The sequence below is a fragment of the Ammospiza nelsoni genome, chromosome 2 (genome assembly GCF_027579445.1).
Source record: "Ammospiza nelsoni isolate bAmmNel1 chromosome 2, bAmmNel1.pri, whole genome shotgun sequence".
Lineage (NCBI taxonomy): Eukaryota > Metazoa > Chordata > Aves > Passeriformes > Passerellidae > Ammospiza > Ammospiza nelsoni.
The window spans coordinates 89,003,344-89,017,699 of NC_080634.1; the positions used below are offsets into that span (position 1 = coordinate 89,003,344).

At 39.7% G+C, this 14,356-nt stretch overlaps 1 protein-coding gene across 1 annotated transcript in view; it reads right to left on the reverse strand.

The window, feature by feature from the left end:
- AFF3 (ALF transcription elongation factor 3) overlaps nt 1-14,356 on the reverse strand; it is a 266,527-nt gene that overhangs the window by 118,020 nt on the left and 134,151 nt on the right. Inside the window, exons 5-6 of the mRNA XM_059493960.1 lie at nt 7,867-7,953; nt 2,438-2,474 (exon numbers count right to left, since the gene is read on the reverse strand). Of these exons, the coding sequence (XP_059349943.1) occupies nt 2,438-2,474; nt 7,867-7,953 (124 nt within the window). The remainder of the gene's footprint in view (nt 1-2,437; nt 2,475-7,866; nt 7,954-14,356) is intronic.

Consider the following 14,356-nt stretch of genomic DNA (forward strand, 5'->3'; position numbering starts at 1 on the left):
GCTAATATTTCCTGGCAGGACCTCTGGACCCATGGAGAGAGAAGCCCACACTGGAGTGGGTTTGCTGGCAGGACCTGTGACCCTGTGTGAGACCCATGCTGGAGCAGCCTGTTCCTGAAGGAACTGCTCCCTGAGGAGGAGAGACTCATCCTGGAGTAGTTTAAGAGAAGCAAAGCCTGTGGGAAGGGCTCATGAAAAGTTCATGATGTTCATGTGGGAGGGATCGCACATCAGAGCAGGGAAGAGTGTGAGGAGTCCCTTCCCTGAGGAAGAAGGAGTGTCAGAGACCAGGTGTGATTTGATTACCCGACTGCAGCCCCCATTCCTTGGTCCCCTGGACTGCTGGTGGGGAGGAGGTAGAGAATTTGGGAGTGAAGTTGAGCCCAGGATGAAGAGATGGGTGAGGAGAAGGTGTTTTTAAAGTCTGATTTTGTTTCTCATTGTCCTACTTTGATTTGATTAGTAATAAGTTAAATTTATTTTCTCAAGTTGAGTCTGTTTTGCCCATGACAGTAATTGGTGAGTGCTGTCTCCCTGTTTTTATCTCCATCCATGATCTTTTTGTTGTATTTTCTCTCCTGTGTCCAGGAGGGTAATTGAGCAGCTTTGGTGGGCACATGGTGTCCAGTCAGGGTCAACCCACCACGCATCTAAATAACTTTTTCCCAAGTTTCTCTTGAGTTTGACATACATGACTGGTAAAGTCTATATCTCATTCTAACTGTGTTTAATCTGATATCTTATTCCAGCACTTCAACAGGAATTCTCATGGATACAGCTCTCAGAGGTAGTCAGGCTCTCTCTGTGATGTAAGAAAATGTGTCTGGGCACCCAACAGTGATGCTAACTTTGCCACCAATGAAGAAAATATTTCTGCATGGGTCCAGCTGTTTTCCACTTGGTTGCCATCACCTAGGCAGTACCAAGTGTAGCTTCTGCCCAACTGCAGATTTTACTGAGCAGGATGAATGAAGAGAGGAGAAACTGGAGTATGGGGATGTAGGAGGGATGGGAGAATAGGAAGCGAAGTGGGGTTGGAGACCACAGGAGTAAGAAACAGGGAAAAGTTGTAAGGTTATAGGATCAATTTTGTAATACTCAGGAATTCAGGTTTCATTAAATCTGCAGAACAACCTATTTTATTCAAGTGTTGGAAGAAGGAAATACTCAGCTAGGACCAAAGCTGGCCAACTACTGTGGCCTATGATGTCATTGCAAAGCCCTAAGCTCAGCTAGTGTGTTTGTCATGCTTATGCCTCTGCCTGTGTTTGCATAGCCCTCTCTATTATGGTTCTTTTGTGCTTCTTTCTCTCATTACTGTATTCATTATTTTCTGACAGAATCTCATACCCTTTGCCTTTTATTATTTCCTTAGTGCTGGTACTTGCAGCAATATCAAACCAATGCCAGCAATTAAGTGACACCACTGCATGTTTCTTCACAACATTGTCTTTCTCATGCTGACCTTTCCCCAGTGAAGAGTCACACCATTTTAAAAGCATGTATCTTCCAGTCTTGTCTCTCTGGATGTTTTTTTCCCTCATACAGTGGCTGACCAGACCCTTTCAAAGCCCTATCTATGAGCTCAGGGCATTTTTCACCTTCAGTCACAGCCCTGCAATTTGCAAACTGGGCTTTGTGTTGGCTGACAGGTCAGGAAGCTAGCAAAATAATTCTTCTGGTTGTGATAATTTTATGTGGGAAGTAGGCTAGAATCATCTATTTTTCATATGCAAGACAACATCAACAGCCATCAGAGGTGTCAAGGGAGAGGATTAATATTTTGTTTCGCAGAACAATTCAATCTTCCTGTTCAATACAGATGTTAAGTTTTTTACCACAGTTAAATGTTATAAAAGTGCTACTGATCTGCACCATGATTTGTAAACTGGAGTCTACTGGAAAGCCCTGAGCAGGAGCCACACAAGCACCCATCACTCCCCTACCCACACTGCTAGCCAAAAAGACTCATGGCCATAGGGTCTTTGAAATGTTATCTAGTGTTAGTTTGGCAAGATTTATGCACCTTATTACTGTGCAATAGCCACAAAATATACCATTGTGTATGAAAGATAAATGATTATAAGTTTTCTGCACAATTTTGTGGCAGTCTAGATATGACTGTGCAAGTAGGTCAGCTCTTTTCTGGCTTTCCAAAAAACCCACTCTTTTGCTCTTTCAGTCATTGTCATTTACATAATGGAATAGCCATAGTGAAATGAAAACTTTTTGTTCTCCCCAGGTCACCTAAAGAACTGACATTTTGATGGTCACTCTTCAGTTCAGCTCTCCATATTTGTCCATAGCTGAGTGTTGCCTGCTGAGGCTTTGTGCTGTCCCAGTCTTCCACTGATCCCTTACTTCATCAGCCACTTCTTTTTCTAAGTCATTGTCTACCCCTCCACCCAATGAAGCCAGAAAATGAGTTGGTACTTACTTGTATTGCTGTGTCCTGTAGATCCCTGTTGTGACTCCTACGGTAATAACAGAAAAAAGGGAAGGTGTATTATTTTTTTGCAATTTTTTTTTTGCTGCAATACTTATTGGACATAACCTTAACAGTACAAACAGCACTGATGATTGTTCATTTGGTTTCAAAGTAATTTTAATTTACAAGAATAAGTCCAATATTTATTGGAAAAGCCATTAATTATTAGGCTTGTAAACTTATTTCACAACAACCCCTTAATGGTGCAATTCCTTGTACAGCTGTCATGACTTTCCTGCTCACTATTCACGTATTGATCAGCCAAAACTTGTCCATTATCTTCTACAAGTTCAGATGAGAAGACAGAGGGAAGGCCAATATTGTTTCATGGACCATTGGATTCCTGAGGTAGTAGCACAGCTGGTCTTTTCTTTCCACATGTTCACATTGACAGCATCAGAGAATGAAAATACAGACTAGTTCTGGTTCCCTGAGATTACAAGGTCGACCTTGTATGACAACAGCAATATCTGTGAATGTGGTGCAATAAATCAGACCACTTTTCCCTCAAATGCAAATGTTACCTCACTCTGTTTTACTCACAGAATTTGTTTGCATTCACAAAAATATATATTTTAAAAGCCTAAATACAAATATAAACCATAGCAAAAAGATAATTAAATCAAGGGAAAAAACAATACTTTGCCATGAATGGCAGCAGGAAAAGTATCCCGTATGTAACTCTGCTTCTGAATAACCCAGACACACACAGGAATACCACCTCATATCCATGCTGCAGTTAAGGCTGCCCAGAGAGGCCAGGCACCCACAGGAACACACGTGGTCTTTTTTGGTGAGGAATTGGGCACTGGACCAGATCCTGATCCACAGACACAGAGGGATGAGCAAAACACAGAGCTCATGGGGAGAGGAGCTGCAGGTCCCAGAGAGTCAAGGATGCTCTGACTTGGTCGGGCTGAGATTGTGCTGCTAAGTCACTCAGGAGAATTCCTCAGGGGCTTGGGGACCCAGGAGCTTTGTGGGCCCTCGAAACAGAGGCTGGCTGGACAGCAGGTCCTGGCATCCTGAGGGCTCAGGTGATCAGAATCCCTCAGTCTGCACATTTTGCTCTGTCCAGACTGCATGAATTTGATCTGTAATTTCAATACCATAGTACACATGTGCAACTTACTTCCATCCTACATACCTGTAATGTGAGATGTCAAAGTTTTGGGCAAGTTTTCTAGAGTTTCTACCATCTACTGCAATATGAAAAGATCTGTACCATGTTTCACATGCCAAGAATAACTTCTCAGTAATCCAAAATTGTGTACTTTTGACAAATTGCATCAGCTTTTTGTGAATGTTTCTGATGGAGAGAGATTAAAGCCCGTTTTTTTCTCATGATTGAATGTAATCTTAAAAAATCAAGATCAGCTTGCAGTGATGATGTAGTGGCATGTACACCTGAATTTAAATGCTATTCTTGTAGCCAACCACACTCCCAATAAAAGCAGGCTTTTAGCGCATGTTCAGTTTCCAAAACAGAGAATTTATGTACCTGGAGAAGTTAAAGGAAATACAGTAATTTTGAGGGGAATTTGTATTTGTAAAAGTGTTTGAAACTTCTAAACAAAGATCTTGCTGACTCTTTTGGCTTTTCATTAACCTCAGGAAGAATGCACCTTCCCCTTTACCTGCTGAGTACAGTTCTTGTCTCTGCCAAAGGCTAGTAAAAATATCTCATAGAGAAATACAGAATGTTCTTACTAAGGAGGAAAAAAAAGAATATAACTTTAAAAAGGTGAAGACTTCATTTCTGAAGATTATTGTCCAGTGCATTTCCTCTAGCTTGTTAAAATCAATAAGAAAGGAAAAAGCAAACGAATTGCACTGGTAACGAACAACATCACTACGATAACTTAGCATCTGCTGAGAATAATCACCCAATAGCTTTGTGACAAGAAACCAGTTCTCCTGGAGTGGCTAAATTAATTCTCAAATAACAAAATGATGGCTGATCCCATAATATCACATATACATAACCAGAAATCAAACACCTGATCAAACTATCAACACAAGAAATCACAGTAAAAATGAAGAAAGAGAGCAAAGAGGGCAGCAGAATTAACAGCATTTTTTTCTGCACAAGAAAGTTAATGCCTGAACATGAAAGCTCATCCACACAAGCATCAAGTGAGCTCTTAGTTACAAATTTAATTATTAATTTAAAGTTTATTTATTAAGATGCTTTAAATAAAATTAAAATCAAGAAATGCCTGATCATTTGTACATAACAAAGTGTGGCAGAGATAGGAGAAAGGAAAGCATACACAGCCTGTCACATCACACATTCAATCAATTATCCTTAAGCTTTGAAAAACAAGAAATAAAGAGACTGTCATTGCCCATTCCAAGTAAATTCAAGAGTACAAATTAATTCCAGAGAGAAAGAAAATTAAAAGTTAAGGATGAAATGGAACTTTTTGCCCTCCATTACATAAAGGACAGGACTCTAGTAGTGCTCCTCCAACAGCATAGTACTTGGAAACCTACTGGGCACTACCACATATGTCAAACCTGACCCAGACTCTCCTCCCATTCTTGTGAATCAATCCAAACCTCCCATGCTAATGAGGACTGATTTCATATAGAACTACAGCATATGCACATCCATCCCCTCCATCAAATGGGCATTTAGTTGTATTGATTGATACATCTACATGTGCAGTTTCAAATATGGAATTCCATTATATTTGTGATATATACATCTCAGATATTTAGCTTTTTTTTTTTTACTAGACTGATTTCAAAACCACTCTAGCCAAAGTTGCTGTGGCCTTTGCAACTTTAATAGCCTAATTAATAAATTTCAAGTTTCAAGCTGTCAGATCGCTAATTACTTGAATTGCAGGTTAAAAGCAGTGTGGCGTGAATGCAAACTAATGATGCTGACTCTCAGTTTTTACAGACAGAAAAGTAGTTATGATTTGCATCCTTGTAACAGGGCAAGAGCCTTCTCTTTTCACCATTCCCAAAATGATGAGTATTTTTATGTTTGGGAACTGTCTTCTGTTAAAAGTGGGTGCAGCCTACTTGCTTCTCTTGCTGGAAGTCTTTGCAAATGGATTGAACTGATGTCTTAACACTGCCCTTAAGACTGAAAAGGAAATCATGTTACTGTGCATGACTTGTAATTAAGAGATGAAGCTGTTGCCCTGATTTTAGCCTTTTCAGTCTCTTTATTGGCCTTGGTCACTACTTAACTGACAAACCCATTTATCTGAATAATGTGTGATCCACAAAAGTTTGGTGTCATCCTCAGGTTTTAAAAAATAGGGACAGCTACGTAGCTTACCTGTGGGAAAGCTTTCCAAGAGCTCTGGAGACATTCCCTATGACATCCAATAAAGATTTTACAACATGCATTTGTGAAAAGCAGTAGCTAGCTTATGAAATTTTGAAAAACATGTTTGAAAAATTAGGAAACCATTTTTTGCATTTTGGAGTCTGAAAAGCAAATCCTTTCCCATGTCTGTAACTGTACAGATTACCAATTAAGCAACAGAATAGCTTTTAATTATTTTAAAATATTTTAAAATAGAAGTAGCATAGTCATGGCAAGTAATACAGGATTGTTCATAATCTATGGCAAGTAATACAGGATTGTTCCAGGACTCCAGTGAGTTTTTTAAGGTACTTCTTTCCCATCACGCACAAAGCACTCTAATTTGTGGCCATGCAGACCACCCAGGCCACAATACAGTTGTGATGTTATTATATGTACAAAAGTATGCTCATATATTACTAGATGAAATCTTGTTCATCCTAAGCTTAAAAAAATTAAAATTTTTCTTTGGCAAGAGAAAAGGAAACCACTGTGGAAAAGATCTTTAAATATGAATGGTAGATCTCTGAAATGGCTCTGCAATTCAAAATAAGAGAAAATTTCCCAGAGAGACGGATGAACAGGCAGAGAGAAGATGAGAAAGTCAATATCAACCATTATTCATGTATCTTTGCTCTCTGCTCTGTGGTTCTCCTATTCCTATATTTATCACAATACATTTAGTTGTGAGGAAGTGGATTCACGATGGCCACACAGACCCACTGACAGGTGCCTTGCCTTGCACATCTGCACATGTGCCACACAAACACATTGTGGGGGGATAATTGTGGCAGGAAATGCAGCACTGCAAGCACCACCTCACTTTGTCATCCCTATCAGGCACTTCACCTGCCTGCAAGCTGCTGATCCACCTCTCTCCTACAGGACTCTTACTCTATTTTAACAAGTCTCTACCTCACCTACCATCTTCAGTCATTTGTCTGCCTTCAACAAGCAAATAGTGAGTTATTTCCTTCTTTTTCTTTCATAACATGCCAGAGATGTCTTGGTTTACACCCCTGATACTTCAAAATCATGACACTCTCATCCACAGAAAAGCTGTTTTACTGTAGGCAAATGAAGTTTTCTTGGCTTTGTAGTTATAATTATTCCCTGAACTAAATTTTGCAGAATGGACTTAAAAGTTGCCAAACGAGCTTGCTTTAACAGGAGAAAGACTATAAACAGCATCAATACCATCTTTCAAGCTTGAATGCTGCATGAAATATGCTTGTGACATCTACACAGTATATGGTGATACAATGTGAAATTTACTGGCTCTTGCACAAGATAGCTGATTTCATTCCCTCCTGACTTACCATGTATAAATAATGTGATTTCCCCAAGCTTGTGCTGATGAGCTTTACCATGCTGCACTGCATCCTACCGTGGATACATATCCAATGGTGGGGCTGGTTTTAAGGGAGCATCAGCAGGACTAGTGGCTTTGGTCTCTAGGGGGATCAAAAGTTTCTGTGGCAAATGCTTCTGTGGCCCCTCTGGGCATCACAGCACTGGGCTGACTGCCTCTCTAGCAAAGCTGCCCCTCTGAAGCCAGGCTGGTGGCAGAAGATGTATGGCCAATCCTCAGGCCCCAACTAGAGGCCAGTGTACTAGTGAAGGCCTCCTCCAAGATTTCAACCAAAATCTCAGCTGGTGAAGCCAAATGACACAGCAGCAATGGATGCAAGCAGGAGCTCCCTTTGCTTTGGACTTTCCCCTGCTGTCTGTGCCCTAAGGTATCAGTCAGGAGCTTCAGCAGAAGCCCCCCCATCTAGACATCCCACCAGAGACACATCTGTGGTTTTGCATTCCCACGAGGCACCTGTGACCCCCACACCACCTTCAATTCTGCTGCCAAGAGATGCAGACTGTGTAGCCCTGCTGAGGCTGTAAGAAGGGAAAAAACAAGGAATACTGGCACACACACAATAAGAAGATCATCATCAGGGCATCAACCTCAGCGCAGAGACCTCAGTCACTATGTCCTTATGCAGGCCACATTTTGAGATGCAGGAGGAATGTTTCCCCATGATGTTGAATGCCTTACCTTGTTTGGGAAGGGAAACTTGCTTTGTTCTGCCTTTCCTGGTGTGTGAATAGCTGACAGTGGAGGAGGCCACGAATGGGTCATCTCCTGAAAAACAATATTGTTCAGCAAACTGCATTTAGAAAGTCAACAGAAAAGGAGACAATGATAGCATATCAGTAGCAAGAGTACCTGGGCAGTGGAATATTTAAGTTACTGCAGCTTCTAGGAAATGCCCAGTTTTCTTATAATCTAGACAAAACATGAGCTACAATGATTTTTACAGACTCTTGAGAGCAGTTCCTAAGCACTGTTTCATTTTCCTGAATAGATAATTCATCTTAAGTGCAAAAAGTTTGATTTTTCTGACAATCTGCAGATACATTTTAATCACAGAATGTATTCAGGCTGGTGAGATGAACACATGTGCATTTTTTTGTAGATGGGAATGGAAATTTCAGTTCATGACCAGGTAACAGGGTACACACTGTGGACTAACCACAAAAAAAAGATTTCACAGGCAAGGTCAGAATGGTAAATACTTACCACTTGCTAACATTTAGTTCCTAAAATTGCCTTTATTATTGTGAAGGAAAGTTCCTAACTCCAATGTGTTTGTGTCTTGCAGGACACAGAGGTGTGGCAAGCCCCAGACAAGGGGTGCTGCACTCCACCATTTTCTCCTCCCTGTTTTGTCTTGAGGGACATTTTTTCATACCTAAGAGACAGATGTATCTTGACCTGACTTTTATGTAGTCATCTTTTACACAGCTTCAGGTAGAAGGTAGGCACCTGCTCAATACTGTTATGATTCAAGTCTGAATGAGTTGGTCTCCAAAGCAAGGCAGCTTTTGGGAAAGGATAAATGAAACACTTCAGGCAAGAAGTTTGTTCCTCTCTAGTGCAGGATATTAAGGGATGGACATGTTTCTTTGACATGTTCAGCACCAACAGCCACAGTATTTGGCACACAGTAACTTAAGAGAATTAATATGAGAAATAGTGCCAAGCATGGCAACCCTGAAAGTTGGTTTGTATTTTAGAAGAACTGAAGAGCCAATAACATCCTCCCTTAAGCAGGGGATTGCTGACGCTATCAAGAGTCTGCCTGGCAGATGCTTTGCTGGGTTTTGCTACCATTAACTGACTGTGGAATTGTTTCTCAGTGATATTCCAGGGAGCCATGCAGAGATCCACAGCCTCCCAAAATAATACTGGCGTTATATTTCCATGACTCATTCCTTTTTAAAGAGAAAAGAAATGTTCTTGTTTGAAAAAAGCGTGTGTGAGTCTCTTGGCCATTCCTCATTAATGCTGACAGAACTGCTTCCTGACCCGGCATGGACTGAGCTGCTGCATTTTTTACATAGTGGAAAGTATCTGGCTGTTCTGCCAATGAAAGGACCAGCCCTTTCAACACAGTTTATTAGCAATAAATGTCACCTTTAAAGCATTCTTGATAAACAGTTTATTTCCTAATAAAAATTGCATTCTTTTATTTTATTTGAGGCTAAAAAGTTGCATGATTTATTATACTTCTGTAATCTATGTGCATACCTCTAATCAGAGCATCATCTGGTTTGCAGTTTCAGTATCAGAATTGCTTTGCTTTTCACTTCTTTGAGACAGATCATTCATCTTATGACTTCCTTATCTGATAAGTGCCAGCAATAACAGTATATAGCAATTTTTAATATACAGTAAAACTTCTTAAAACTCAGGCAGCAAAAAACACAGGCAATCAGATTGCTGTTTGCCTCAAGTATCTGGCACATGTGCTACTGTTTGCAAAAGATTAAGGAATTATGTATTAAGGAATATTCCAACAGTAAGGTGTATGACTATAAATTGACACAAAGGAGATTTGCAATGTGGATATTTAACCCTAAGTCTGTTATCTAAAAAAGTACCACTTTCACACCTGCTCTTCTTACTTCTCCCTTGGAGGACCATTTATTTTCTGAGAAATATGATATTGCATACATAGACTAAAGACGTTTCCACTGCTAAAACCCTGTTCCCAACCAAAGTGTTTTTTCCTACAAAAAGTTGAGGTGCTGAGGCCAAAAGAACACATGGGAATGACTAAGTGTCCCTTTCTTCCAAAGGGCAATGCTTTATGTTATCTCTGTCAATTGAAGAATGGGGGCAGCCAGACTGGGAACATCTGGTGGCTTTGACCTAAAGTTATCCTACTTGTGAAATATTCAGTCCTTGTGATTGCCATTTGCTCAAGAAGCAGTTCCTCCAGGTTACACAATTGGTGACCCCACTGTCACCTTCAGGGAGATGTCTCCTGAAGAGTCTGCTCTGTGCCAGCATGAACCAATCTGTTACAGCAGCAGAGCTCTTTCCTCCCACCTTGCCTGCCCGAGTCTGAAAATGATGCCTTCATCCAGGAAAAGGACCAGAGTGTTGATTAAAAATAAGGGTGACCTTTTTTTTTTGACATGTCAGAATCTTTCATTTCTTCTTTTCTCCAACTTTATTTTCATCCACACTTCAATGAAAAATAGCCTTAATGGTATTTCTTTTTTTTCCCCCCAACTACTTTCTCTTCTCCTTCTTTACTTTCAGTTGTGGTATAAAATAAAGCTTTCTACATAATTTAAATTTTATGTAACCCTTTCTGACACAAAGATTTAGTAATACTACTGATATCTGCCAGGGTTAATAATTGCCATTATCATGAATAGCTGAATATGAATTTACTAGAATAATATCCTGAGTTGTGTATTATTGTGAATAATACACTGTATTGATATATTGTTTATTTATCTCTACACTTTGAAATTCAGAAAACTATAAAATTAAATAAAATTAGGAAAAAAGAATCGGAAAGCCACCATGAAAATGTCCCAAACAACAGGCTGTCAGCACTGAGGAGTGGTAAGATTTAGATGCAGTATAATGTTTTCTTGAAAATAGAAACATTAAACTAAGCACAGAGTCTTCTTCTGGCTGCCAAAAACAGAGCCTCAAAAATCAGGAGAAAGGATATAGGTGTCCAGAAAATGTCAACACTTTGCAAGATCAAGCAGAAACAAATCCAGAATATGTTCAAGTGTGCCAAGTCTTAGGATTTTAGACTCTCTCTAAAGATATTTGAGACAGATTCAAAACACTAGGAGGGACATATGATTATACTGAGATCTTTCTTTTTGGTACATGGTGTGAAATGTCTGAAAATTCAAGCCTAAATGGCAACTATTTAACTAACTAAACAGAAAAGACTCAACTTTTATTGTAAAGTGAACTTTCATGCCCATCTTCTCTTCTCAGGAAAATTCCCTGTCTTTGAAGTTTGGCATTGGGCAGTACTGCCAAAAGCACCTGATGGACTGAAAACTGTTTGAAAAGGACTGATGAAAATTTAAATGTATTTAAGAGCCTTAGCACCTTCAAACTGGTGATAGAACATTGATTGACACAAAAGGCTTTTTAAATTTGAAAGAGAAAAAAAGTAGGATCTTTTTTAGCAGAAATCAAACAAAAAATAAGTCAGAAACACCTGGCACCAGAAAATGTTCCAGCCACTACAAGATAATGGCCCAATTTAAAACCAATTTATAGTCTTCTTCAAACCTGATTAACTTCATCCTAAAGCCTGAACACTGCCAACTAAAGAAAGTACTGAGAAGACATTTGGGGTCCAGAAGTGGGGAAAACAAAGACTTCTAGATAAAAGAAGGAAGCCCTGACCAGGCTGCTTAAAAATATATGTGGATAATGACATGTCCTGCCCAACTGGAGGACAGCTTGTTTGAGATGACAATGACTGCCCTCCTCCTCCTGCAGCCAGATGCACCAGCCCAAGGAGCAGCTCAGAGACCCTCTCTTTGTTTTGTAACACACATTTCTCCTTGTGAGAGTTGCAGCAATGTTGTTTTGCACTGGTGCTGGTGGTGATGGCAGGTCTCATTCACATGCATACTGTAACTCTACAACCCTGCAACTCTGCTCGTCTCTGCCTGTAGTAAATCACTTTTCAGCAGTCATACATAAATGTCCACGTTTACAAGCTAAAAAGGTCCAAGCCTAGTTAATCTTACTCAACATGCCAACTTGGCTTTTCTTCTCACTGAAGGGAAAACCTACAAATAAAGAAATCTATAGTATTGCATATCCTTGCTCCAAGTTCAGTTTCTGCAGCAACAATTAAGTAACCACACATTTCTTGGGGATTAATGACTGCTTGGCAGTGTTTTGTTTGGAGCTTTTAACCCTAGCTTGTTGATAATTTTTCAGGAAAAGTACCATGCAGAGGTAAATAATAGTACTCACTCTAGATTTAAGGCAATGCTATTTATCTAGTGTCATCAGTCTTGCTGTGTGGCACATGATACCAGGAATGGTTGAACTGATTCAGAAAAATCCTAATTAATAACAAGCAGGGAGATGGGTATCATCTAGATTTAAAGTCTTACCACATGCATAATCTTGCTGTTCACTCAGTGCCAAAACCAGAACTTATCACTGGATCATTAAGAAAACCAACTGTTTAATCCTCCTCTCTGCTTGTGCTCACCTAGCTGATTTTTGATTCATAATATTTTATCTCTCTACACATGATGATTTAAGAAATATTTGTGGCACCTCATAAAGGCCCCTGTCAAACACCTTTCGAAAATTATTTTAGCTGACTCAACTTCATCCACTGCTCTACTGACATGTCACAGGAATTACAGGAGATTTGTGAGACACAATTTTCCTTTGCAAATACTCTTGCTGGTTAGCTCAGGGGGACTGGAGAGGATCTGTCTTTGTAGTTGCCTACACTGAAATGCAGATTTTAGGGAAGCATTAGATATATTTATTCAGCTGGAAGTCAAGGCCATGCAATACTAATGCAGAGCTTTCCAAGACCCTTTAGCAAGTGATCACAAGACACAGTCTGAGAACTTCTGATCTAGTTACTCTTCTATCTTCACAATATTATCTTTTTTTTTTAAACACGAGTCTCCCTTTTTAACTGCTGTCAGTTGGCAAATATCCCTTTCAATTCAATGAAGCTTCCTCGCCACTAGCTGACAACATGGCTATGATTTTAGTGTCAAATATCTAAAGCAAAGAGTCAGACACTGAAACTTTTGGGGACTGTGTTGAAGCTGACAGTATTTCACTGTGGTAAGGTTCCTATCATGTGAAAAGCCAATTTTCTTTTTTCAAAATTGGTTCTGTATCTGTCATTGCTGCAACTTTTCTAACCTAAACCTCCAATATGCACCTATAAAATGGAATGATAAAGCTGTTTCATCTTGTTTCTTTATGATGTCACTTATCCATACTTAGAACTCTTTTTCTACTTCCTCATCAGTCCCACAATTTCCTTGGAGAAATTGATAATTTTCTGCTTACCATGTGAGTATCTCTTAATGGTCATTATCCTTTTGATAACTTGTTATTCAGAACCATCACCACCTGACAAAATACGTCGTAATTTTCCAGCTTCTATTGTTTCCTTTTTCACTTATGTTCTCTTCACTCATTTGGGTGGGTTTTAATTTATAATTAATATTAGCCATGTATGATGCAAAATGCTTTCCAAACTTGAGATAAGCAGCACACATGGCTTCACCCACTAACTGAAGGATGAAATAAGGGAACTAGAGTGAGCTCCCTATCGTGGTGCTGAATTGCAGTAAGAACACTGAGCTGGGTGCCAGTTCAGCACTGAACCTCAGTCAGCAGTTCTTCTGTCTCTCCTACTCCTGCTAAAATGATTTCAGAAGTCACTTTTTTCATAGCAATCTGCTGCAAACACATTCTACCACATTTCCCCTCTGGCACCAGTCCCAAGGCTCTCCAAATGCTCTGCTGCTTTCTGTAATATGAATTCCTTTCATTAGACTTCATCGGTATAATGTCCAAAGATACATGGCAATCCAGGGGCAAGTGCTTGTCAAGGAATATTTTTTGTTCTAAACAAAGAAATAAAGGTAATTGTGTAGCTTGTGACTGTGCCATTTTTGCTGTGCTTGGTTCTTCAGATGTGCACAGATGGTCATCAGCAGAAACTACTTGATAGTAACAGGACTTGGGAGCGCGTGTGTGTGTGTGTCTGTGTCTGTGCGTGTATGTGTGCTCATAGGCATGCACTGGAAGGAAAAAAGAGATATTTGGCCCATGAAAAGGAAAAAGGTAAGAGATTTTGCCGACTGCAGCACTAAAGAATGTGTTCAGCATTAAACCTCCAGATATTTGCTATCTACAGAACTAAACCATTCTAAATCATGAGCAGTTGCAACGTGATCTGTGGATCAATTCGCCCTACAGCAAATCAGAAATGCCAGTGCAATAAGTTTCTGTTTGGAATATGTTATCTCTGCTTTAGTGGAACCATCCCGAAAATAACCTCAACACTTGGTCAAGGTTCAGCAATCTAGGACAGATAAATGTAAAAGAAGGCTACAGCTGCTTACTTATCAAACTGACTTATTTAGGTCCTTCATTTGTATGATTATAATTCTTTAACATAGAGGCTTGCAAATTTTTATTCATTTTGGGGGGG